This window comes from Dermochelys coriacea, chromosome 1 (assembly GCF_009764565.3).
Source record: "Dermochelys coriacea isolate rDerCor1 chromosome 1, rDerCor1.pri.v4, whole genome shotgun sequence".
NCBI classification, from domain to species: Eukaryota; Metazoa; Chordata; order Testudines; family Dermochelyidae; genus Dermochelys; species Dermochelys coriacea.
This window is the reverse complement of record NC_050068.2, coordinates 310,492,379-310,519,256: the sequence shown is the minus strand read 5'-3', so window position 1 is coordinate 310,519,256 and position 26,878 is coordinate 310,492,379. Positions and strand designations below refer to the sequence as shown.

General features: G+C 37.9%; 1 protein-coding gene across 26 annotated transcripts in view; it reads left to right on the top strand.

Annotated features, from left to right (window-relative positions):
• The window catches only part of CADPS2 (calcium dependent secretion activator 2), a 592,957-nt gene that overhangs the window by 484,745 nt on the left and 81,334 nt on the right, over positions 1-26,878 (top strand). For 15 of the 26 annotated variants that reach the window (XM_038405244.2, XM_038405287.2, XM_038405219.2 and 12 more), the window contains 3 exons: positions 10,574-10,677; positions 12,325-12,333; positions 14,678-14,834. In XM_038405244.2, the coding sequence (XP_038261172.1) occupies positions 10,574-10,677; positions 12,325-12,333; positions 14,678-14,834 (270 nt within the window). The remainder of the gene's footprint in view (positions 1-10,573; positions 10,678-12,324; positions 12,334-14,677; positions 14,835-26,878) is intronic. The other 11 variants (XM_038405345.2, XM_038405323.2, XM_038405304.2 and 8 more) reach the window with 1 other exon arrangement.

The window sequence follows — 26,878 nt, the reverse complement described above, 5'->3', positions numbered from 1 at the left end:
TGCAAAGCCCTGCAGGAAGGAAGGATCCCATGCACCGCTACAGCCTGGGGACCGACTGTCTAAGCAGAAGTTCTGCAGAAAAGGACTTGGGGATTACACTGGATGAGAAGCTGGATATGAGTCAGCACTGTGCCCTTGTTGCCAAGAAGGCCAACGACATATTGGGCTGTATTCATAGGAGCATTGCCAGCAGATCGAGGGAAGTGATTATTCCCCTCTATTTGGCACTGGTGAGGCCACACCTGGAGTATTGCATCCAGTTTTGGTCCCCACGCTACAGAAGGGATGTGGACAAATTAGAGTCCAGCAGAGAGCAACGAAAATGATTAGGGGGCTGCGGCATATGACTTAGAAGGAGAGGCTGAGGGAACTGGGCTTATTTAGTCTGCAGAAGAGAAGAGTGAGGGGGGATTTGATAGCAACTTTTAACTACCTGAAGGGGGGTTCCAAAGAGGATGGAGCTAGGCTGTTCTCAGTGGTGATAGATGACAGAACAAGAAGCAATGGTCTCAAGTTGCAGTGGGGGAGGTCTAGGTTGGATATTAGGAAACACTATTTCACCAGAGGGTGGTGAAATACTGGAATGGATTACTTAGGGAGATGGTGGAATCTCCATCCTTATAGATTTTTAAGGCCCGGCTTGACAAAGCCTTGGCTGGGATGATTTAGTTGGTGTTGGTCCTGCTTTGAGCAAGGGATTGGACTAGATGACCTCCTGAGGTGTCTTCCAACCCTAATATTCTATAATTCTATGAGGCGAGAAGAAGTGGCAAACGGGAGTTTTGGAAGGTATAGCTGCAGATCCTGTGTTTGGAGGTAGAGGAACTTGGCAAGTTGTGTGTTTCATGCTTCTGGTTGTTCTCTGTGAAGGTCGGGTGGCTAAATTGTGGGCCCCTGAACAGGCCAGATGAGACAGGTCTGTTTCTTAGTGTCTTAGTAAGGCCCCCATGGGTCTGTGACCAGGCCTGGTGTTTGAAGTCTCTCAGCACGTGGTTAATCCCTCCCTCTTAACAAGGGGATTGAGGTGAGCGATGAGGTTTAGTATTTGTTATTTGCCAGATGAGCTCCTGAATTGGTGCATAGGAGCTGCAAATGGAATTTTCTGAGGGAGTTGGTAGACGGTACCATGGTGCCTTGTTTTAGGTGTTGTTCTACACCAGGCAGCAGATGTGAATGACAAGAAACAAAGTTCTTTGGCCTACTTTAGATGTGCTATGTTTTCCTTTCTGCCCGAAGAAAGAAGAAAGTTCTGGTGCACAAAATGCTAATTGGTAGCCAGACTGGAGGAGAAGATACACAGTACTTAAAGAATACCTGGTCAAAAAGGCTCACAGTACCAGCAAATACAATTTCTGCAATTCCAGCTGGTTACTAAGCAGAGTTCTTTTGATCCCTGTTTGCAGAACAAGTGTGTGGGGGAGGGAGGGCGGACAGAATTGATGAAGGCCTGTTGGGAGCAAGAATTGATGTGAAGGAGAGGGGCAGGCAGATGTGATGTTACTTTTGTTTCTGTAGAAAGTGATAAGCCCCTCCACACGCTTTTTTCAGATCACTTTAAGCACTGAAAATACATGGTATGAAAGTACAAGTTTCAGCACGTCCGTATACAGCATTCAAGAAAACAAAGACTTCTTAGACCATCACATTTGGAAATCATTGTCACGGATGCCACGAAGGGAAGGGTTGGTGATGGGAGAACTGGAGAGAGTAGAAACTGAAGAAGTGAAGTGGCAATTTGTGACCAAGAGGGAAAAGAGAGCCAGGAGGCATTCAACCTTGTTAGAATTATCAGATACTGAGCAAATCAATTACAAGGGGGCACCTGTCTTTGGGGAAACAGAACAGAAAGCTATGGGCAACATACCTGATGGACATCTTTGTGGTATGAAGCAAGCAGCTACCAAGAGAGTTCTTCAACCTTTCTAGGAAGGCCAACAATTGTCATCAGCAACTTCACATTAAGAAACATGGACAGAGAATTCAGCAACTGGGACAAGAACAACAGTCTGTCTGGATGGATGGGATTATGAAATTATCTGGCAGGTTTCCACAAGTGGTGATACACATTGGAACTAATGACTCAGCATCACCAGGACATACAGAGAGAATAGAAGACTTCAGAGATTTTTGAAAAGGAGATGAAGAAAAGGAAATTCCAAGTGATCCTCTCTGAGATCCTTCAGTCCCATAAGCAGGAGAAGGGAGAAAATACTGTAAATGAACCCTTGGCTGTGTCTCTGGATGAAGTTGAAGATTTTGGTTTTGTGGAACATTGGGTTACATACAAGTGGGAGTCGGGGATGTACAAATGGGATGCCTGCATCTCACAGGTATCGGGTAAACTTCTGAGTGGAGACTAATTAAAGCAGCCAAGAGGGAGTCTAATAATGCAGGGGAAGGTGCATGTCACAAATAAATTGAACTGATTTGACAATGAATGTGAAGAGAAGAAATGATTCACTTACTTATATACCAATACTAGCAGTCTGAGTAACAAGCAAGAGAAATTAGAAATTCTTATTGATTAGAAGAAAACTTAATATAATTGACATTACTAAAACCTAGTGTGACAATTTGCATGATTGGAATATTAAAAACACTGGTTATAGCTTGTTCAGGAAGGATAGAGCCAGGTACAAGAGGTCAAGGGTGGAACTCTACATTGAAAACACCATTACCTGTTTTAGAGTTATGGATAACTCAGAACCATAGGATTTTGAATGCACATGAATCGATGTGCTAACTAACAAAGCCCAGGAGGGAGTACTGGTTGGGAGGGTCTATTACAGACCACCAAATCAAATGACAGAATAGGATGAACTACCTGGGAAGAAAGAAAATTTGTTTTGTTATTTGGGATTTCAGTTTGGGAGACATATACTGTAGGTCTCATTCAGCCAGCAGTAAAACATCATTAGAGTTTCTAAAAGTTATAGATTATTTTCTAACTCAAGAGGTATTGCACTCAACACAATGAAATTCTATTTTGGACCTTATTGTGATTAATTAAGCTTAATTAATCACTGGACCAGTGATTGTGAACTGATTCATGGGCAAACAGAGGAAAGTGCCCACCAGTAGTATATATACTTGGTCCTTAAAAAGGACACAGTCGGGGCTGTGGTGTGGGTGGCCTAGCCTAGGTGTTAGCGTTGGGCGTGGGCCAAGGAATCAGGGCAGAAAGCCAGGAGATCAGAGTCAAGTGACAAATTGGAGTGCTGGAACCAAGAGATAGGTGTCAGGAGGCAGGCAGAGTCAGGACACCAGGAGGTCAGGATCAGGTGACAGAACCAGAGGGCAGGAACCAGAAGGCAGCTACCAAGAGTCAGGCTAGGTCAGGATCAGAATGCAGAAACAAGTAAACCGTAGTGTTGCTGTCTATGACAGGGTGGAGCCCAGTTATTTAGATAGCTTTCTGGTTCCTATTCTGGCTGAAAAAGGGCTGTGGGCCCAGCAGGAGTCTTGGAGCTCTCCCAATAAGAGCATAGGGGCGAGGCTTGTGTCCCAGTTGGGCTTCCTGGGCCATGGTCCAGCTCCTGTCTGTGAGCTGCCAGGTGGAGGATTGGAGTGTGATGACTTCCATGACCCCACAGATTCAGGCTCAAAGCCTGTGGGACCTGACAGACACACAGATTGATGGTGTGGTAAATAATGATGCCTGCAGGGCAGTCATACAGAGCAATCTGGATTGCTTGGTAAGCTGGGTGTGTTCAAACAAAATGTGTTTTAATACAGCCAAATACAATGTTATACATCTAGGAACAAAGAATGCAGGCCGTACATCCACAACAGAAAACAGTGGGAGGAGTGTAACAATGGGAAGCAACATTCAACCTGTGCTCCCAGTGCAATACTTGGACGTATAAATGGGGGGAATAGTGAGTAGGATTAGGGAGGTGATTTTACCTCTGTAGATGACATTGGTGAGACCAATCCTAGAACCCTGTGTCAATTCTGATGTCCACATTTTTAAAGGATGTTGAAAAATTGGAGAGGGTGTAGAATAGAGCCACAAAAATTGTTTGAAGGCTGGAGACTTAAAGAACTTAATCTACTTAGCTTATCGAAAAGAAGTTTTAGTAGTGACTTGTTTACATTGGAAAAGTGCCTTCATAGGAAGAAAATACCAAGTTCTAAAGAGCTCTTTAATTTAGCAGAGAAAGACATAACAAGCACTAATGACTGGAAGCTGAAACTAGACAAATTCAAATTAGAAATTAGGCACAATTTTTTAACAGTGAGGGTGATTAACCACTCAGACACACAGCTAAGGGAATTGGTGTGGTCTCCATATCTTGATGTCTTCAAATCAGAACTCGATCCCTTTCAGGAAGATATGCTTTAACTAAATACAAGTGATGCGTTAGTGAAATAGAAGTAAGATATTGGGTTCAATACAGGGGTAATTGGGTGAAGTTTAAAACCCTGTGATATACAGGAGATCAGACTAGATGATCTAATGGTCCCTTCTGGCCTTAAACTCTGCATCTATGAAGTAGTCATCTTTTCATTTCAAAACCTAGGGATTAGTCAGTTTACTCCTGCCTCAGTTAGCAATGTTGGATTGTTTTCTATGTGACTCACTGATAATACATACTTGAGATGTCCTCCATTACTTCCAAAGCTTTTCTTTTTTTCTTCAATGAGAAAGAGACGTAGAAAACTGATGAGTGATGGCTTTTGATGTTTGTTTACTAAAAGATGTCAACAGGTATACTTACTGACTTGTAGGAGCTTGTTTCCTGTGGTGTGGTGTTAATCTGAGCAGTGAAAATGTATCTTCACAAATACCTATACCGTTTGAGAGGAGAAGCATAATGAAGACTGACAGAACAGATTTCCATTTTTGTGTGTGGTGATTTTTGTTTGGTTGCTTTACAGTGGTTATAAATATTCACATACAAAGAGCAAAATATTTTCTCAATATTCCTGAGGTATTGGAGCTTCCAAATAACAGCTGATTGTACAAATAGGGCCCATATCAAAAATGAAGAGGTGTGTTCCCTTTGCTTGGGGGAAAAGCTTTTAAAATTTGGCTTATTGGTTTTCTAATGCAGTGGTTTTCAACCTTTCCAGATGACTGTCCCCCTTTCAGGAGTCTGATTTGTCTTGCATATCCCAAGTTTCACCTCACTTAAAAGCTGCTTACTTACAAAATCAGACATAAACATACAAAAGTGTCACAGCACACTTAGTGAAAAATAGCTTGCTTTCTTATTTTTACCATATAATTATAAAATAAATCAATTGGAATATACATTTTGTACTTACATTTCAGTGTATAGTATATAGAGCAGTAAAAATAAGTGATTGTAGTGTACTGACTTCGCTAGTGGTTTTTATGTAGCTTGTTGTAAAACTAGACAATTATCTAGATGAGTTGATGTACCCTCTGGAACACCTCTGCGTGCCCCCATGGGTACATGTACCCCTGATTGAGAACCACTGTTCTACTATACTAACTAAAGACAGATAACCCTTTATTTATTTGTACAGCCAACAAATGAAAGTGATTCCTCAGAAAGGCGCATATCCAGTTAATTTGGGAAAAGGATAATTAGGCATGGGGACGGAAGAGTGGTTTGTCCGGCAACATTTACAAAGTGGGAAGGTACCTTTTTTAAATGAACCAAAACACATTGTTATGGTAATAGTACTTAGCATAGAGTTTTACATGAATGAGTGAAGTATTAACATTTGTATGTACAGTTCTGGAAAAAAAGTAATGTGACAGCTGTGGTTCACTTACATTTTGTAGGTGTCATTGTTTTAACTACTTAATATTTATGTCGAGGCCTCAGTCAGGATTGAAACCCCATTGCGCTAAACATAGTTTGTGTTTGTACTGTTCTTCTTGCAATGGGGTTTCAGTTCTGATTCAGGCGTTTTAATAGAAATATTAAGTAGCTAAAATAATAACATCTACATAATGTAAGGTTTCAGAATGGTAGCCGTGTTAGTCTGTATCAGCAAAAACAACAAGGAGTACTTGTGGCACCGTAGAGACTAACAAATTTATTTGGGCATAAGGTTTCATGGGCTGGGTTTTAGCCCACGTAAGCTTATGCCCAAATAAATTTGTTAGTCTCTAAGGTGCCACAAGTACTCCTCATTGTTTTTACATAATGTAAGTGATTGGTAGCCATTTATTACATTCCTGTTTTAGAACTCTACATAAAAATGTTAACACCTCACCATATTTGTATTAAGGGCATAAAGAATTTAGCCTTTCATAAAACCATATACAAGATGTGGAGTGTAATCCTGGCCCTATAGAAGACAGTGGCAAAATGTATATTACTGCAACATGGTCAGGATGTCACCCATAATCACTGCCCTAGGAACTTTGCAATCTACAACAATTATTGTGTTATGTTAGGGCAGAATCAAACTGGTTTGTATGCTCATCATTAAGAATTATTGTTATAAAAGGTCCTTGTGCAGAATTAATGTTAAGGCTGGTGTGACAATTGTTCGTGTATCCTTACTTAGTAATTTCCATTCTTTTTAATATTAAGGAACATTAACTTTACAGGCCATTAAGGACATATTATTTATGTCAGACCTAACACAGTAAGTGTAACAATCACGTTTTTTCCAGGGATGTGGGTACCAACAGAAAAGATTGTGAGCATAATTGCATACAGGTCTTTTTATTTTTTATTACTATTATTTTATTTGTGTATTCAGTTTAGATCAAGTAGCTTTTCATTCTTTGTAAATCATTGGTGGTAAGGTGAAGTAATTAACCAGTAGGAGATCAGGAATGGGAGTCAATTGTATAAATATTTGTACCCATCTTTACTATAAAGGAGAAGAATTATTATGATAATGTGTTAGAAACCGTGCATTACATCGGCATTCTGTTTCCACATTTGGACATATATGTCATTTTGTATGTCTTGTTTCTGCATACAGACTTAGCTCTAGTGTGCTGCAAGGATTATTTGTGGGTTCTGTAAACCCAGTTTAAATCAGTGGTATATTTGTATACTATAGAAGGTTAAATTAATGTATGAGTGAAGACAGTAAAATTATTTTGCACCAGTAATGCTAAGCTGTCCACTAAGCAGTACTTCTCAGAAGTTGTTCCAGATCCTTGTAATCAATGTAGCACTTCAGATTATTACTCCACAAACTCATTTGTTTCTTTTGGACCATATTGTCCTATTTCGTAGCGAAAGAGGTAGAAGGCAGCAAGTTCTATGTAAGACTCAGCAGTTTGTTGCATAGCATTTCCTCTGAATCATCATGTTGAAAGAGGTGGGGCCGGCAGGCCGGGTTTGATCTTCTATGGGCATATCCCCATGAAACCTGCATATGTTACAAGATTAGTCTAGATCTTGGGACATACACCAAGACCAAGCAAAGGCAAGGGGGTCCTAACTGGACCTGCTCATCTGGTGACATTAAAAGGAAATTTGGTGGGAGGCAATCTACCCTCTCAACAAGAGACAGTTGGTGGAGCCAACTATATATGACTAAGATTACAGTGCTGTCCTTGAGGCCCATTCAATTCCCACCAGGTAACTCTGGCCTCATTAACACTGCAAGATGGCCTTCGGTAATTGGCCCATCTGTTGAACCAGATAGGGTTTTCTTGCAAAAGCTAGGTTAGTGACAAAGAAATTCAGGGACCATCATGTTTAGAGTGTGACTTACTATTGTTTCACATAGGGGTGGAGCAGAATTCTGTTTAAAAAGACTGTTGAATGGATGGAGCTTTCTATTTGGTTGCTTGTGTTCCTGTCCAGTGAGGAATGGAAGGGTTTGTATGATGGTTGTAGATGCCTCTATTTATCATTAACCATTGCCTGATACTTCTGTTTTCCTATATCCAATTTCAGTTTTCTTGACTGGACAACAGTGTTAAGTTACTCATGTTTCACCCTACTGTGCACAATTGATATATGCAGTGGGATGTTAACATCTCTGATTCATAGCTCTTAGCTTTGGTGTGATGTCTCCTTTGAGTTTTAAGGAGTACTTCTTGCTGCAGTGTCTGTTCCAGTGGATAGTCCTTGCCAAGAATCAGGATGATAGTGAAAAACATGGGAATGATTCATAGATTAACAGATGTTAAGGCCAGAAGGGAGCATTGTGATCACCAAGTCTGATCTCCTGCATAACACATGGCATAGGACTTCGTACATAGTCAGGAATCCTGGCAGCCAGGTAATTATTAGCCCTACAGGTACTTCTTGACTGTCTGTTTGGATGGGGAGCACATCCCTGAGATGGTCCATTTTTCATGAAGTCAGGGTCTTAATTGGGTGTAATTGTCTGTACCCCATGGAGGACCCAAAATAGGTCTTATTTCAAGCTGTCAGTCACTGTGCCCCAATAGGATTTAGGTCATGTGGACAAGCCTCAGAGCTGAAATCCCCGCAGACATTAGCAGTGGGGAATGTGTTGTGTTTAAACAGCAATTAATTAGTAGTTGTTGCAAAAACCTATTTGCCTGTTTTGTAAGTTGTGCATGGATAGTACTTTTTTTACAGTCAGCTTTAAATACATGGTTCCCATACGCTGGAGAACACTCGTGGAAAATTGGGCCAAAATTGTATCTTGCATCTAGATAGTGTATTTCAGTCTTCCACTTTGTTCAGTATTAAGAGGCTTAAATTGGAGATGAAGCACAATAAATTAACAGGTTTCAGAATAGCAGCCGTGTTAGTCTGTATTCGCAAAAAGAAAAGGAGTACTTGTGGCACCTTAGAGACTAACAAATTTATTAGAGCATAAGCTTTCGTGAGCTACTGAAGTGAGCTGTAGCTCACGAAAGCTTCTGCTCTAATAAATTTGTTAGCCTCTAAGGTGCCACAAGTACTCCTTTTCTTTTTAATAAATTAACAGTTAATGTTGCCTAAGTATTTCCATTCTAATGGGTCTTTTTCCATTGCTTTTAACTTTATCAGACTTTAACCTTTGATACAGAAAAATGTCAGCCTTTTTTAAGTTTGAGAAGAGTAAGGAAAAATAGCACTTTTCCATTGTTAAAATGGTTGTAAAGAGCTCTGGTGTCCTTGTGTTTTGGGATAGACACATGACATTTGGCAGGGGTATATGCCTTTCCACTGTCTGAAGAGATGTTTTGATTTGACAGAGTTTTAAGTGTTTAAAAAATACTTTGTGTACACAAGCTAGGGGTTTTTTTGTTTTTTTTTTAATAGACCACAAAGGCTTGTTGGTTGGTTGAGGTTTTTTTTCCTGTCAATCTACCATTGTTCTATAGCAGTATACAGACATAAGTAAGAAAGAAACTTAGGTAGCATTTTCTGTCTGTGAAGATATGTATGGAAACTTCACTCTCATGTTGTCTGAACATGTGTATAGAATGAGGCAGGGCTCTAAAATGCTTGTGGAGTTCTCATCTTGTTACCTCCTTCAGAAAACTTCCAAAAACCCACCTGCTCTGTGACCCATTCTAATGCATTGCTTTATATTTGAATTGTACTGTACTGCATTGTTTCCATCCCACATCTTTAAGGTTGTTAGTCCTTAAAGACAAGGACTTTGTTAACTGAGGAGGCTCACCTATCTCACAGCAATTAATACATTTAATAAATAATGCCTTATTCCTGGTGCAGATAGTGATATATTCTGGTCAATATGTTTATTCTTACTGTGTTAACTTTTTCTTCAAATTGATTGTTAATTGTTCCTGTCTACCTAGATTTAGTCTGATTGATATTATATTTGAAACTAAACTGAGTTTAATTGCACCTTTAAAAATTTAGTAATATTTATTTCACTTTTATGTTCTTTGCTGGGTTTGCTTTTTAATTCCATTCTGCAAAGTAACTTATCCTAGTTTCATATGTATTTTTTTCATTTATACTTGTTTTCTTTCACATGTAGTTTTTATTGGGTACCTTGCAATCCTACTATAGCATCTTTTATTTCATACTGCTAGTTTTCACTGCTGAAAAGAATCTTCTGCTTCAATGAATGTTATTGAGGGGTGGAAGCGGTGGTAGAGGAATCCGTTAATTACATGATGTCATTTTTTGTACTTTTCCAATTTTTAAATCAACTAAAATTTAGGCTCTGATTCAGATAAAACATGCCTGGAATTTAAACTGCAGCAAAAAGCATGAATCTTGCTAATGCCAGTAATGACTCATCTGGTGAGAATGGCATTGTATTGACAATACAATTAAAAAAAAGTCTCTTGTGTCTGCTGTCTTTGTATATCTGACCTTGGAGAGAATTGGAATTTTCTTGTTGCAGAAGTTGAGCATCTAATGTGTTGCTGCACCTCTTTATTCTCATGTATTAAATCAGAAAATGTTCGTAGTGGCCGGTGATTTCTTTGTGGATGATATATTTTCTGTAATCCATTGATGTGGCCATACAGTTGCATTCATTTACATTAAAAGAATATCCCTAAAATGTTGAATTGCTTGTGATCAGAAAACTATTTCAGGGCAGTATTCCAGCTCTCTACTAGTACCATTCTCTGCTGTAAAATACAATTTATTTTTCTTTATTTCTAGCTAAAATAATTTTGTCTTACATATTTTTAATTTTTTATATATGTGTGTATGTGTGTGTGTGTATGTGTGTATAGAGACCTTGAATCAAGCAACTCCTGCTAGAAAGCTGGAAGAGGTTCTTCACCTTGCAGAGCTCTGCATTGAAGTATTGCAGCAGAACGAAGAGCATCATGCAGAGGTGAGGGTATCTGCATTCACTATAAGATAATGGTTCATACCTATTTTGTTTCTCCATAGCGTGAAGGAATTCTGTCAAGAAACATTCTAACTTTGGGTTCTGACATACGTTTAAGGCAGTTCACATTTACAAAGAAAATGAGTATTTTGAAGCTTAAGAATAGTGAAGTGAAACAAAACTCTACCTGAGTTCCCGTGAATGAGCTCCAGGTTTGGAAAATTCAGATTAAAGAGCATAACATCAATAGCAGGCAATTAAATGGTATCGAAAACATTCAGCCTTATACAGTTTTCCCTTCCAACTTTTTACCCCCACACCAAAACAGAAATATAACTTTAAACACTAGGTTTCATTGTTTCTTGTGCCAATTAATTTTAACTTTAAAAATAATGACTAGTGAATTAAATATTCACATTGGTATTATGGTTGTTTTGTGGGACTGATTCAACAGCTATTTCTATTTATCTTGTCTTTTTTAAAATGTCATTTTAAAATAGAAGAGGTAAATTCAATCCATTTCATATTTCTTACCCTCTCAAGTCTTTTTGTTCCTTGATTCATAAACTACAATGGACAAGCATTATAGCACCTTTTATCTCTAAGTATTACCAAAAAAGAACAAATAGACCAAATACATATAGATTTATATTATTACCATTAATATGATAATCTAGTTGTCTAAGATACAGTTTCTAGGATGTTCTTTAAAAAATTGGAGAATTATTTTCTGGAAAAGCATACAAAGAGGTAAACCTAGATTTTAATGACAGGTTTCAGAGTAGCAGCCGTGTAGCTCACGAAAGCTCATGCTCAGATAAATTTGTTAGTCTCTAAGTGCCACAAGTACTCCTTTTCTTTTTTGCTAGATTTTAATGTATGTATAGTTATAAATATGATCATTCAAAACATCTGCTTTTAGCTCACACTGTGAAATCTAGTTTTTAGCTTACATCTGTCAAGTGTGAACTTGTTACGGATATTTTATTTTATACTGAAGAAACAGCTGCTTCAATAATTTGAAATTAATTCCCAGGAGATTTTATTCTACACTAGTATTACCACTGTGTTACACTGTAAATGATTACTTAATAAAACATATATATTTTTCTTTGTCTTTTGAGGATGTGTTAGAATATTAGACTTTAAAAACCAAAGGAATCTGATAAAATACCAATATGCAATACATTTTACTGTTTAAGAATTGTGTTTCTTAGTAATTAAATGTAATAATAAATAATGCTTTAAAATTCATTTTGCAAAAAGGTATATTCTATTCTTTTATCTGCCCAAATGAAAATCAGTCCTGCAGGAATACTGAATCTGTCAAGTTCAAAACCAAAACTACTATTTTTGCATCACTTCTTCCTTCTTTGTTTCCGAAAATAAATATGCATTTCTAGTGAAAGTTTTATAAAATAAACAGAAGTGCAATATTAAAAGGTAAATGAAACAAAAAATACAAAAAATGTAAATATGCACCCCTCATTCCTATTCAAAATATAAATATATCACACTGAGCTGAGGTCATAACACTACAGAAATTATGATGGTGCAGTTAATGAAATGGATTAGTAGCCTCTAAAATTGTATTAGTAGTATAACTTTTTTTTTATTCCACAACACTTCCAAATTTATGGATTCCCACAGGCACGAGAGGTATGTGGTTCCTCACAAACAAGGCATCAGTGTTTTTCACCATTTGTAGCATGGAGCTGTTACTGTGTCTTGAACATGTGTCATAAATTGTTCTGATCATTTCTGATTTTGTTTTGCCACATTTGTCTCTCTTTCTAGAATCTAAGAACTTCAGTCTTTCTTTAATCAGGTCAGATGTTTTTGTTCTCTTAGGATATATATGACCAATAACTAATTACATTCAGCTTGTTTTCATATTGTTCATTTTGATGGACCAACATCTTAGCCCTGGTATATGTTTTCCCATTCTTCTCACTTGCTCCCAGCACTTTTGAGAGGTCAAGAATATTTGTTTGGTTCACAGTGTCCTTTGCAAAGAGGTTTAAAATGGGAATAGAATGGGCTGGCTTTCTAGATTTTGTGTGTGGGTGTGTGTGTGTGCTATATGTTCTGAAAAGAGTTTTGTTTGCTGGTCCAAAGGGACACCTGCCAATGCCTGTATACTTTAAAAACAAGTAGCATGAAAGTTTTTTTTATTGTGGTAGGTTATTTTCTTGGGCTAGGAGGTTGTTTCCATAATGAGCTCCCATTTATGCTCAACTCATCAGTCAGAGACTTCTTCCCATTACAGGAAAAGGAATCTATTTTAAATTCTTGCCAAAACTATTTGCAACAGGTTCTGTATACTGTTCACTGCATTACCAGTCAGTATCCTTAAGGCCTGATATAGCAGTTTACTGAGCACCACCATTCCTGTTAACTTCACTAGGAGCAGCAGGTGCTTTCAGGGAGCACTCATCACCTCTCAGAAACCACTCTCCAGGTCATCTTCTGTCCCATCATGTTGCAATCATTCCTTTCATAAAAAACCAAAATGCCATGTTAGGCTGTCATCAGGAAGTCCAGGATACAAGTAAACATTTATGACCACATTTTCAAAAGTGGAATCTAATTTTGGGCTCTTCAGTTCTAGACCTGAATTTCTAGAATTTTAGACCTCTAGGGCCTGATTTTCAGAAGTGCTTGAGCATGTGTTGTTGCCTTTGACTTCAGTTGGAATTGTGGGTGCTCAGCCCCTCTGGTGGTCAGGCCCTAGGTGTGTCCAATGTTGGCACTTCAAAAATGGAGGTGTTCAGAATTAGAGGTCACACTTGAAAATGGAGGCCTTACTATAACTCTTTTTTATTCAAGGTGATTGTATATTTCTCAGCAGCAGATGTTTGCAGTGACACTGAACAAAACAGTTGCAGCAGTGTTAGCTTGACACTAGTAGGAACTTTAAAGCCTGCTCTTTCACAGGCTCAGAATATTACTCGGCCTTTATCTTTACTGCCAGTATCTCCATTTACCATATTTCTCACTTTGATATAACATCCAACTACTGTACAATTCCTGTCATTCTTTTCCTTCTCCGCCAAGCACAGATGTAAATGCAGGAAGAAGATGCATGATGTGAATGTGGTGGAGTCCCTAATTTTTCCTGTACACAGCGACTTTTGAATTAATTTTCTCCCCAACTTCCATTCTTCTGAGCTAAGACCACCTGATGCACGAAGCTTACACTCATGAAAGCAGTATCTTCCAAAACACTGTTAAATTAGTGGAAAAAGATGTTATAAACTAGAGATTATTGAATCTCCAGATATCTACCCATAACACTTATTAAAGGAAATGGGGATTTATTCATTGTGAATGGCCTATCTCTTTAGGACAAAATAAGGATAAAATGAAGATTTTGTGTCTATCAAAAATACCGATTTCAGAGGATATTATTATTAGCTATTAGTTAAAGTTTAAATCAAATTTCTTCTGATAATGAATGAGGACAAAATGCTTTTAAATATGTATTTGTTTAGAGAACATTTGACAAGAAATTAGGCTGATTTCTTATAACTTTAGAACTGAATTAAACCAAAATTAGAGTATGTTGTAATTTTCTAAAGATTGTCTTTAGACTTTCAGTTCTTCTGGGTTTTTTTCTTTCTCCCCCCCCCCCCCACTCAGGTAGGCAAAAACAATTACAGTCAATGGAATGATATTCATCTATTTAAAGGTTTATAGACAATCTGTTTGCTATTTTTCCCCTCTTGTTGGCAGTAATTTGGGGGTTATTATTAGTGCTGCCTTTCCAACAAAATAATTTCTGGTTTTATTTTTTTCCCCTTGTTGACAAATGCGGTATATTTTTTAATACATGTCTATACATATAGGAATGCGTTAACATTTATCACACATGGACTGTACATCACCCATGCATGATAAAAGACATAAAGTGACATATCCAAATACATTTGACCATAGCTACCATACAGTAGCTCTTCTTTTTTGTGACTTGTGTTTACTAATTTTTTTTCTTACATTATAGGCTTTTGCTTGGTGGCCAGATTTATTAGCTGAACACGCAGAGAAATTTTGGTCTCTCTTTTCTGTCGATATGGATTCAGCACTGGAGACACAACCTCAAGATTCCTGGGATACTTTCCCACTTTTCCAACTGCTAAATAACTTCCTAAGAAATGACAGTAAGATATTAAGGTTTTGTTGTTGTTTATATATGATTTTTTTCTTTCAGTCTCCACACACACCAGAAATTCTGTTGTAGTTTGATTTCCAGAGGAAAACAAAAGTTACAGTACCCCTCTTTGCTATAAATATTTATCTGCTGAGTTCCTCTGAAATTAAGCTATTACTCTTTGTCCCACTAGATCCTTTACTGTATACTATACTTGAACCACATAGTATTGCATAAATTGCTTACCTCTAAAGCAGCACTATAAACACAGCATAGCACATTTTAATATTATTTTTAATACTAAGGCATTATATTTAAATAGGTCTGTATCAGTAAATGTGCTCTTATACTAAGTTTTCATTCCCACCACTGCTTTAACACCATTGACCATATTTATAAATGTATTGTAGACTTAGTATTAATTGGAGTTAGGCATGTACATCAGACTGAAAGAGATTTTTAATTTATACCATTTGTATTTGCCCAAAACTGAAGACATATTGGTTATACAATACAATGCTCTTGCTTTTATTTGTCTTGAGTGAGCTGGTTTTCCTTTTATAATAGCTAAATAATCTAATATGCAGATATTAAACATGATCTCTTTGGGGGTGATTTTACATGTGGAAATATACAGAGACTATCAATGAAACTTTAGAAAATGAAGCAAGTTAAATTAAAAAGCATAAGTTGTACTTTATTTTACATGCAGATTATTTTTCAAACATTTTAAGGCAACATTCAGAAAATAATAGATATGCTGTTTTTAAATAGAAAGATAAAACGACTGTTTTCCTTCATTATTAAGGGAAAGCAAAATGCCTTTTTGCTTGTATTTACAGGATTCAAATGCTCAACAAACTAGTTTTTAAAATTATTTTTCTGCTATGTTATTATCAAGCATATAAAAACCAGTATCCGAATGTCCTTTCTGTATTAAAGCTGCATGATTTAGGGGATTGGAAGTGGAATACTGGGACTTTCATTAGGAGATCAGAGGTGCTGCAACAACCCACACTGCTTATAACAGAGTACTGTTACCATCAGCTTCGGAGTGCCTGAGTGAAATAAATAGGTGATCTCAGTGCATAGGGGCATCCATATCACAAAAAGAAGCATTGCAGTTGGTGTTAGTCCCCTGGATGGCAGACTCCTCAGGATGCCAAAGGCTGCATAGACATGGAGCCTTAACTATCTTCTTATCCTAAAAGTTAGTCATTCTAGTTAGAATTGAGAACTATTGGTACTGCAATGTAGGATCATATATTGCCTGTTCAGTATATGTTTTGTGGATAAGTAAAGGACTTTAGAGTCCAGTGTTGTCTGTCTCTTTTCATGAGTACTTAACTGTGTTTTCATTAATTGGCAGTTAGCAATACATTAAAGGCAACACTCCTGTTGTGTAGTTGTCTTTTTACATGGGTTCCTTAGTGAGAGAAGATGTGTCTATTTTGTTACTGTTTTCTTTATTTTTGGTTGTGGTTTTGTGGAAGGTGCTGGAGGTTGCTCCCTTTGAAGTTCTCTAGAATAGGTACAGTGTAGACATCAGCAACAAAGACTTCCTAACTCTGCCATGTAAATGTGCTGCAACCTTAACTTCAAAGGAACACTTGAAGTCATGTAAGAGTAGTTTCCTCCTTGTGCCCATTTGATCCTTGGTGCCTGTGTTGAGACTGCCAACAAGGATTACAATCATAGTGCTGGATTTTGTGATGTGTAATTTTGTTAAGGTAGGGTTGTTTGAATTTTATTCAGCCAGTGGTATCTATAAACTTGGTATTGGGTTCCATTACAGCAAGTTAAGTTTCCGGAACCAATGGAAATGAAGCTTATTGCAGGATGATATTCTTGGCGTTCAGGCAGGGTTTGTGACAGCAGAGTTATAATTAACCCTCTTATTACACAACGTGGGCTGCCTTGCCTGCTGATTTACAGAATAACACAAGCAATACAAACAACTCTAACTCCACGCTTACATAAGCAAAGACTGTTGGAAGGCTACTGCTTGCTTTTTCTTCTCTGAAGAGATTAAATGGATAATTACTTTAAATCATTACTAAGGAAACAGTCTCAGGAAAGACATATTATTAAAACTGTAGGAAATTTTGTTTTCATAACGAAATAATTATCAGCAGGGTTGTAAAATGTAACTGAAAGAACAAGTAATAGCAGCTACTCGAAGAAATAAATGCCACACCTGTATACTATTTTCCACAATTCTCCTAATGGCAAAAGATATAGTAAGTGACCATTTCTGACAAGTGAAAGCCATCTGGAAAACTGTATCTTTTTTTTTCCAGTGCTATTGAAAAGCAATCCCTGGAACTAGTCACCTTTTAATCAGTGGATATGCTAGCAAGTGGCAAATGACCATTTTCCCAGGAACAGATTCCCAAGTGAGACATACTGTGATTCTTATTCTTTAATTAACAGCCCTTTCACGTTGCTAGTACATTAAAGCTATTAGAAAGAACATGCCATGCTTCTAAAATCAATCTCACAGGGTCTCCCTAAACGAATAATAAATATTTTAGCTTTCTACTAAGTGAAAACCTATTCCTGAAGACTTTTGCCTTCCTAAAGATAGGCTCATAAAAATCTAAAAAGAGAGAAACTGGAATGTGGTCTCATGAGGATAAAAAGGCTAGTGTTAATAATTAACAGAGAAAGTGAAGTGGAGTCAAATTAGCCATAATAGAGCCCAGAGTGACTGGCAAAGTCACCTCTCATTATCGAAAAACTCATTAGGAAATGAAGAGGTAGAAATCCCACTGGGTTATTCTCTCTCTGAGGCTGTATCAGAGATTATTTTTCAGATTTCTTTCAAATGAAGAACTGTTAGGTCACCATATTGCATATTAGGTTAATCTTCAACCTTTGAAATTTGGAGGGCTGACACCTGCATGTTATTCTATCTCAAGAGCCTTAAATGAGCTCTAAATCTGAGATGCAGGAATCAGTTTTCATATAAATCTGACATGTGTGAACTGCCAACAGTACAGAAATAATCTAACTAACAATTATAGCCTTTAAGCAGATCTTCATGCAAGATTATTTTTTATAAACATGACACTAAAATATGGTGCCAGAAAGACTACAGAATAATTAATGTATAGTCTTTATAAATATACTGTGTCTTACCCTACAAACTTTATCCATTTTTTGAGTTTTTTCTAAAGAGTGCTACACAAGGTGCTACACAAATTCAAGCAAAATGCATCAAAGCACAGCTGCCATTAACTTAGCAAAAATCAGAAAAGAAAAAAATTCCTTGTGTTGTTGTTCTGCACAGAGTACAAGAGAAGCAAATTAAGTTTTCTCTTTTTGTCTTGCTTCTTGATAAGAAGAGGTAACAGATAATATTTTTTGGTCTACCCTTGGTATGAACATGCAGAGTTCAATCCTCAGCTGCATCCAGTAAGCATTAGATACCACTGAAGACTGCATATGCAAAGAGGCTGTTTGAGCCCCAAGTCCCAGGGCCAAATCTACACCAGCACCTATGTAGTTTAGAGTAGCCACAGGTTGGCTTTAAACTACTCTAGCTGGTTATGGACCTGAGGTTCTGGAATGCGAGTGAGAACTTGCCAGAGCACAGTGATTCTCCAGTGTGCCCCTTCTTTCTAGGCCCCTAAACCATGGCGTGAAAGAGATGGCCAGTTATTCAGAATTCCAGGCTGGCCAGTTTTCCTGGGTCTTTCTACTGCCAAAGTGCAAAGCCTAGGATCTGGCTCACAGTCTTAAACTGTTGTTTTGAAAGCCTTCTTTGCAGTTCTTGCTTTCTGCCTGGAATGGCTTTTCTGCACCTGCCCATCTAATTTCCTGTCTCAACCAAAAGCCTATATTTTTGTCTCTATGTAGCTTAATTTCTCCCTCTCTATATTGTATTTTTAAGTATTTACTTGTGTAAATTATTTTAGGACATGATTTGTATGAAAGAAGCGATCTAAAATAAAGTTGCACTGTGGTGTGCTATTGTATATATGTCTTCAGTTTAACTGAGGGATTGTATAGCATAAAGATACAGGAGAAGACTCATTATAAGAACATTATGCAATAAAATGTTCTGAAAATATAGGTAGATAGTTTATAAATGTGTCCAGAAAATCATGTTGGAAACTCATTAAGAAATATCAATTTCCTTATAATTAACCTCCTATAGTGTGTGCTGTAGAGACAACACAGAATTATCTTTTATTCTACAGCATGCCATATTAACACAGGAAAGAAAACTGAGAAAAAATTATTAACAGTTGTAACATTTTAATGTACTGGACAAAATGCTTCTCTCCCTCCCAACACCCCCCACCCCCACCTTTCCACCTCATTATTATTATTATGTAGTTCAAACAGGATTGAATTTCCTAGAACAGTCAGCATATATGAACATTCAATATAAAAGGCAGAGCATGTAGCACATTCTAAAGAAATTCCATCTGCATTTATGTACAATTATTGCCTTGTGTGTGTGTGCAGTTGAAACTTGGGAGGTTTGTTTTCCGTTCATGGGTAATTTCTTTTTTGTATATTTTTTTAAGCTTGAACAAAACAATATTTTCAAAAATGAAGAGTGGAAAGATGTCCTGTCTTGCCATTATATAAAATGTTGAACTTTTTTGAACACTGTATAATAGATGATTAAAATTACCATTTGGCCCAGTGATAATAGACATTTGGCAGATGTTCTTTTCAGTGATCTGGTAAATTGGCTGTGAATAGTCAAAGTGTAAAGATTTGAACAATATACTTTGCACATCTGCACTGGATTTTGTCACAAAATTTCTTAATGATCTGTTGGGATTCTGTTGGTTCTGCGCATGTGAACATAGCTTTGGAAAGTCTGTCAGCTCTGCTGTGTCTTTTTGTATAATTAGAGAAAGTGTACAGGGAGGAAAACAGAGTGCAAATGAGCCTTGTATAGGTAAGAGCGCATATGAGAGGGGGTTGGATTCCCAAGGAGGTCTGGTTCTTTTCATACAATACATTTGGGATATATAGGGAAGGGAGCAGGACTGGAAAGATGTTCATACGATGCAACTCCTACTTTTGCATATTTGACTGTACAGAGCATTCTGTTGTTGTCTGGCAGATAGTTATATATTGTGGGATTTTCTTTTTAAAACACGACAGAAATTCCATTTTTTGAAAAAATAATAAAGATACAGATCATAATAAAATTAGGGTTTCCTGCGCAGCCTGAGCTCTGCTTATAGTCTTTCATAACATGTTTACTACTATAATTTCTGTAAAACCACTGCCGGACTTCAGGTATTTTCTCAACTCTTACCCATTGTTTTATATTTAGTGCTAACAACTGTAGAAAAGAAAGTAGTACTGATCTTTCAAATGTATTAGTCATAATAATAATAATGTCTACTGTAAATGTGGAACCTTTCATGCAGAGCTCAAAGCACCTTATAAAGGACAATAATTATCATCATTTTACAGATGGAGAAACTGAGGCACAGAATAATGAGTTGACATGCTCAAGGTCACCTCTCAGGGTAGAGACTGAGCTGAGAATAGAACCTACATCTTCCATCTTATGTATCTATTTATTTTTGCATGGTCTGTGTAAACTGTAGTTTGAAACCCTACATCTTAATGCATCTTTATTAAGCTTCTCCTACCTGCCTGGATTATTCCAATCATGGACATATATTGTGGGACCATATGTGTTTTTTTGTTCCCATTTGATATAGTTGATAGGCTGTCCACTTTTGTGCTTAGTACCTCAAAAAAGCCATGAATAACTCTCTCTTTATTTCGGATGATTTCACCATGAATAGATCTCTCTTGGTTTCATCATCTGCTAGCACAGGTTGCTACCTCCAGATCATGTGTAAGCATGAAGAAAGGTTATATTTGGTTTATTTGGGGAGGGGGTTAGGGATTTTGGAAGAATGTAAAAATTGTCTCACCTTTCAGTTAGTTTTCTTCCCAAGAAATCTCTCTCTGATCCGAGGTCCCATTTAATCCTAGCTGCATCTCTCTCTCCTTTCTGGCATGACTCAATATATTGCTGCCTGGCATTATTGCTGAGTTACTTGCTGACACAGGCACTTTCCCAGATTAGTGGAAACTAGGAAAGCTGTGCAGTTAACTCATGTGGTCTCTAGGCAAGTAAGTGTTCCCCATAAAGTATTGCTCAATGAAAACATCTGTAAAGCTGCTCTGAGTAAACCTTACAACCCCACTGGGCAAAATGACCGCAGTCAACTTAAAAACGGCCACACACTGAGAGCTTGCTTCCTGATGTATGTTGTCATAATTGCTGTTGTTGGTTAAAGGAATAATGCTAGAACATTCTTATTAGTCCAAATGGAGGGACACAAAAAGCTCGCACTCACGCCTCAGGCTACATATCCTGAAAAAAAAAAAAGGGCATTGACAATGCACAACTGTCTGTTGTGAGTGGAATTTACGTTGGCATATGGGTATCTGTAAGAAAGGAAGCATAGATTTACACAGAAAATGTTATTGATGTGAACATGCTCGTATAGCTGAGGTTGTGTCAGCATTTCTACTGCAAGCCCATGTTTCATGAGGGGCTGTCATTCATCACAAAATACTTGGGCTATGCAGGAACTTGGCATGTAACATCTCCATGTGTGAGACAAACCAGTTCAATCATTTTTAAGTCATTTGGATTTTTTTAATAGTGGCATTATGAATAAAGAAGCTTTTGAGCCTTTAAACCTGACTTTATATATGATTGAACACAACTTATCAGTTCCATGCCAACTACATATTTACATGATATATCATGTCGAACTGAGTAATTTATTTGAAAAAAAAATCAGTCACATGCAGTTATACATTATGACCCAGTTGCTGTGTTTGGCTTTGGCAATTAACATCATCCATTAATCTCAAACTCCTTCCTATATAGACATCATAAAAGGATGGATTAAAGGCCTTCAAATCTTCCCAGTGCTTCTAGTATTTGCTTGGGTTTTTTTTTTATTTGTAGTGAATTTTTAGTGCCCTGCAAGCTCTCTGCTTTTGCCCTAGAGCTCTACCTAATTGCTTGCTAATTCTCCGATGTTTAACCCAGGTGAAAGCTGGCCCTTGCTGAAGGTTTTGGGGGATCAGCTATTGGGTACTCTTCCAAGGAGAGTGACTGCTTTTGTCCTCTGAAAGATGGGGCTAGGATAGGGTTTCTTTTTGAAGGAGCAAGTTCTACCTCATCTCAACTTCCTCTCACAAGAATTTTGACCCTTTGGGGTACCTTCCAACATACCCAATTTACCCTCACTGGTAGGAGCCAATACATCAGGTGGTAACTGCTTGCATAAGTCATGTGAGGTATAGTTGGGGAGAGTAGGACCAGTGAAGCTGGCAAGACAGGGGAGATGGACAAGTAGTGTGAGTCTCTCTCTGATGTTGCTGTGGGTAAGGAGGAGAGGCAGCTCTTCCCACATGTAACAGAGGGAGGGAGCAAGGGATGGTTATGTAGGTGGGAAGGTCTTCATTTGAGAGGGAGCGAGAAGGAAGGTATGACTTCTATTGTTTATTTTCTTTACTCTAGTAAAATTACAACAAAGTCATCTGCTGTCTCAGAGAGGGAACGGTAGTGGCCATCTTTAAGGGTAAAAAAAAATAACTCATGAGAAATTGTGGCAGATATTGTGTGCACCATTGTTAGTTATTGGAAATTAATAATGGAATCTGCAGTAACAGAGGTTAACAGAACAAAATAAGAAGAAAGTAATACACTAAATAAAAGTTTGAAAGAAAATTATATAAAAATACAAGAAGGAAAAAGATAAGAATCACAAAAAAACAAAACAGCAGATTGGCATGGATGTGAAGGAAATTTTGGTATTTAATACCCATGACAATGAAGTAGTTGCTCGGTTACGGTAGAAATGGACAAGCAGATTCAGAAATCTGTTGGTGGCACTAAATATTAAAAATCTAAAATGACAAGTTGTACATCTGCTACGGTATGTGGGTGAGGAGATAAATCAGATTTGTGATTCACTGACCAGCACAATGCCTCACTGAGAAGATGATCTCCTTGAAACAGTCATTATTGCTGTTACTGATCATTTCTCTCTCTGAAACAGTGTGTGATGTTTGAAGTGCTTGTTTTCAGGCAAGTGGATCAATAATTTGAAGCCTGACCTGTGTATGATAGATCTATAATACCAACTGGCACTCCCATGAGAGTTTTCTGACTTGGATTTTAGAGTCTTTAGGACCAAATCCTAGAGTTCTTATACCAGGAAAAATTCCCAATTAATGGAAAGCTATCCTGAATATAAGGATTCAGATATTTTGGCCCATGCCTGATAAAAATTAGCAATAGTACCATAACCTTCCTTTTAGTTCAGAGCTCACTTTTGTGTCACTAAAATTTAGTACTGATCATTGATTAAATAGTTCTGTAGGAAATTTCAGGCAAAAGAGTTACTTGGGTACCCAGAACTCCTACTGGCTGAGTGAGCATTTTAGATGCACAAGAATTCTTGAGTGAGCCTTTTGTTTTGCTTAATCTTTTAAATAGGAATTTAATTGTGGTCTCATTAGCACAGGGTAAGATAATTTTAAAAGTTTCTTTGTCCTTAAAATACATGTAGGTCAAATTTGAAGCCTGTTTCCACTAATACATCGACAAAAATCATGGTTACATCCCTTTGCACATGCAGACAGATTCCTGTGTGAATGAGAAGATACACTAGCAGATTTTGCCAATGCGTGAATAACAGTTTAGCCATTTAAAGGTTTGAAAACATAGTATTCTTCATAGAAAATGACTAAAAATGCAATATAAGCTGTCTTTCTTCTTTCCAGTTTACTGGACCATTTTCAACAGCCACACATAGTACACTGATCCCTAAGTTCATTTTCTTGTTGAACCCTACCATAGATGCTGGAACCAGGAGTGCTGGGGGTACTGCCACACTCCCTGGCTTGAAGTGGTTTCCATTATATACAGGGTTTACAGTTTAGTTCAATGGCTCTCAGCACCCCCACTATAAAAATTGTTCCAGTGGCCCTGAATCCTACTTATTTTTAATACTGTTAATTAAAAATACAATACAATTATAATATTCAATTATCATCCGTTTACAGTAACATGGAATAGGAAAGCATATATGCCAGCAGGACCTGATGAGGCCTTCTTAGAGAATCCATTGCAGTGGCAGGATAATTTTTAGACTCTCTGCAAAAATAGGACAATTTTGGTCGGTGGGAGAGAGGTTGACATTAAGTTGCATCATTCTTCCTTCCTTTCAGTTTGCAGAAGCCCTTTCTTTGTGCATGTGTGCAGGGGTATGTTGGGGGGGGGGTCTGTTTGTGAAACTTATGCAATTTTCCTGTCCCTTTTCTTCAGAGGATGGCTTAACTCCACTGACTTTAGAGTTATTCCTGATTTACACTGTTGTGAGATCAGAATCAGCCCCTCATAATTCTTAGCCTATATGAGCAATGTAGTCTTTTTCCCCTGTTCTAGAGGTAAAGCCTTATTCCAGTGCTGCAGTATTGTTTACATTGCAATAGCTAATGCTATTTGAAACTGGTCTTGTGATCACTGGTTATATTTTACTGTATTTAGAACATTCAAGAAGAATAAGGTAAAAGTAGCTTTTATCTTTAATTTCAGTATTTCTTAGATCTTCCTGCTCCCAAAATCAGTTTTGGAAGAGTACATATGAAGTATTTCTGTTTTTGTCTTTTTTACTCTGGTACCTCATTTTTGTGGTGTTGTGCTATGTGAATGTAGGATGGTTTCATGCATAGAGAATGTGGGATGGGTGAATTGACTAGGGAAAGGAGAATGGCTTGAAAATAAGTGCTAGGATTACTCTTTCCTTGGACAAAGTTTCCTTATCTTAAGCTCTTTTGACAAATCCCTTTAACTCTCATTGAATGAGTCCTATTTACTTAAAGTGGAAACAGTAACTTACAATCAGCATGTGATTTTTGGCCGTCTATTGCCAGATCTGTTGTGCAAAGAGGCAGCATGCCAGGATTTTATTACGGATTATCTTCCAAACCGATCTAGCACTGTTGCTTAGTTGGATGATGATATTAGTTTTAAATTAGGTCAGTCTATTTGGTCATGCTGGAACTCTGAACAGCTTTTGATACAAGCAGCCAAGTAAATAGGACTCATTCAATTGTTACTTTGGCAAATGAGAGACATTGCTGCTGTGTCTGTAGCTGCCCTCTAGTGGTTCCACTCATGCCTATAATATAGGAGCAAGTCAGTACTTGATGGTCAATTGCGCGACATCCCTGAGGAATTTGCAGTGTGGAATTCCTATAAGGCACTCTCTTGTCTTCCATCTTGTTTGATGTACAGGTGATACCTTTTGGCAAGCTCATTTCTAACCATTGGGTAGGGTCTCATCAGTATGCTGATGATCCTCAGCAGTATACCTCTTGTTCCATGGCCCTGCTACTCTATTCTCTGCCCTGGAGGAATGCTTGAATGAATTCTCTAGAGGGATACATCAGAGCTGCCATGTCCTTAACCCTGGGAAAATAAAAGGCTTGCTGCTGTGTTAACAGTATGAGAAAGCTCACTCCTCTTTCATGTCCCCACTTGTAGAAAGATTTGTTTGGAGGTAGAGTCACGTTAAGAATCTTGGCATCACTTTACACAATTTTTTTCCCGACAAAGCCGAGCATTGGCTTGATATGAAAATGGGGTTTTTCAGTTGCACAGTTTGTACTTGCTGTGCCCTTTCTAATCCCATTGCAGCCTCACAATATCCTCAAACCACATGTTCTCCTGCCCATGAGGCTTGATTATTGTAATTCCATCTGAGCAGGGCATCTCTACAGCTTGTTCAGAAAGCAGTAGCATGCTTGCTCACCCATTCAAGCAACTGTGATTATATTATCCCAACCTTGCATTGTCTGCATTGACTGCCAGTAAAGTAGCATGTTGACTTAAAACTGGCACTGTTGTTTTTTAAAGGTCTCAACAGCATTGGGCTTGTCTTGCTCAAGATCTCCTCCTTGAAAATTATTCTGGTAGATATTCTGAACTGCCCACCTTTTATGTCTCAGGCCAGTGATCAATTTTTTGTTGTTGGGGTAATCCTTGGGCTTCCTACATGCTATCTGTATGTATTAGGCACCCTTGGGTTAGTATATAATCCCTTTCATCTGTATTATTATGGATCACAGTTATGCTGATTTTAAAAATATACAAACACAAAAAAGTTTACAGTCTGCTTTTAAATGATTCTAAAATGGGCATCAAATTTGATGCCAAATATAAAAATAATTATGCTGAAGCTAAGTAGTTAAAAATTACTAGCACTTCTAAAAATAATACTTTGCACAGCTTAGCAAGGAGGGGAATGCAAGGGTGGTTAATTGTATCTGTCCTTTTTAAAGAAAATAATTATTGTCTTCCGATGGTTACCTTTGAAACAACAAATTGTGTCCAGACACTCAGCAGCGGTGACACCCCCTGATGCTGCTGGCAACAATGGGAGAGAGGCGGCATATCCTCCTGTGCAGAAGCCCCCACCAGTTCCAGATGTGCTCCACCAAAGGATTTCCCAAGAGGAGTATTCCTTTAAGAAGGCCCCAACATCCTCCAGGAAGGAAAGAGCAATGGTGGTAGTTCTAGTAGTAATAATCATAATGCCTGTTTGTTATATAGCGCTTTTCATCAGTAGATCTCACAGTGCATCATAATGTTCTGTGAGGTAGAGCTGTGCTATGTATCCCCATTTTACAGACAAGGAACTGAGGCACAGAGTAAGGCCTGGTCTATACTACAAAGTTATGCAGACATAAGCCGCCTTGCGTCAACCTAATTGTGCAGGTGTCTGCACGTAAAATTTGTCTCCCACTAATGTAAGTGCCCCATTTTGGCAACACAGTAACATCACCTCCCCGAAAGGCATAGAGCCATGGTCAGTGTATTGAAGTTGACACAATGCCAAGGTAGACACTGCATTAGCTGTGTTGATCCTAACAGTGCTTCGGTAGCTGTCCCACAGTGCCTGAGGCTGGTCACAATTGTGAACTCCACAATGAAGGGGTCATAGAGACCAGAAGCCTTCCCCCACACCCTCTTTG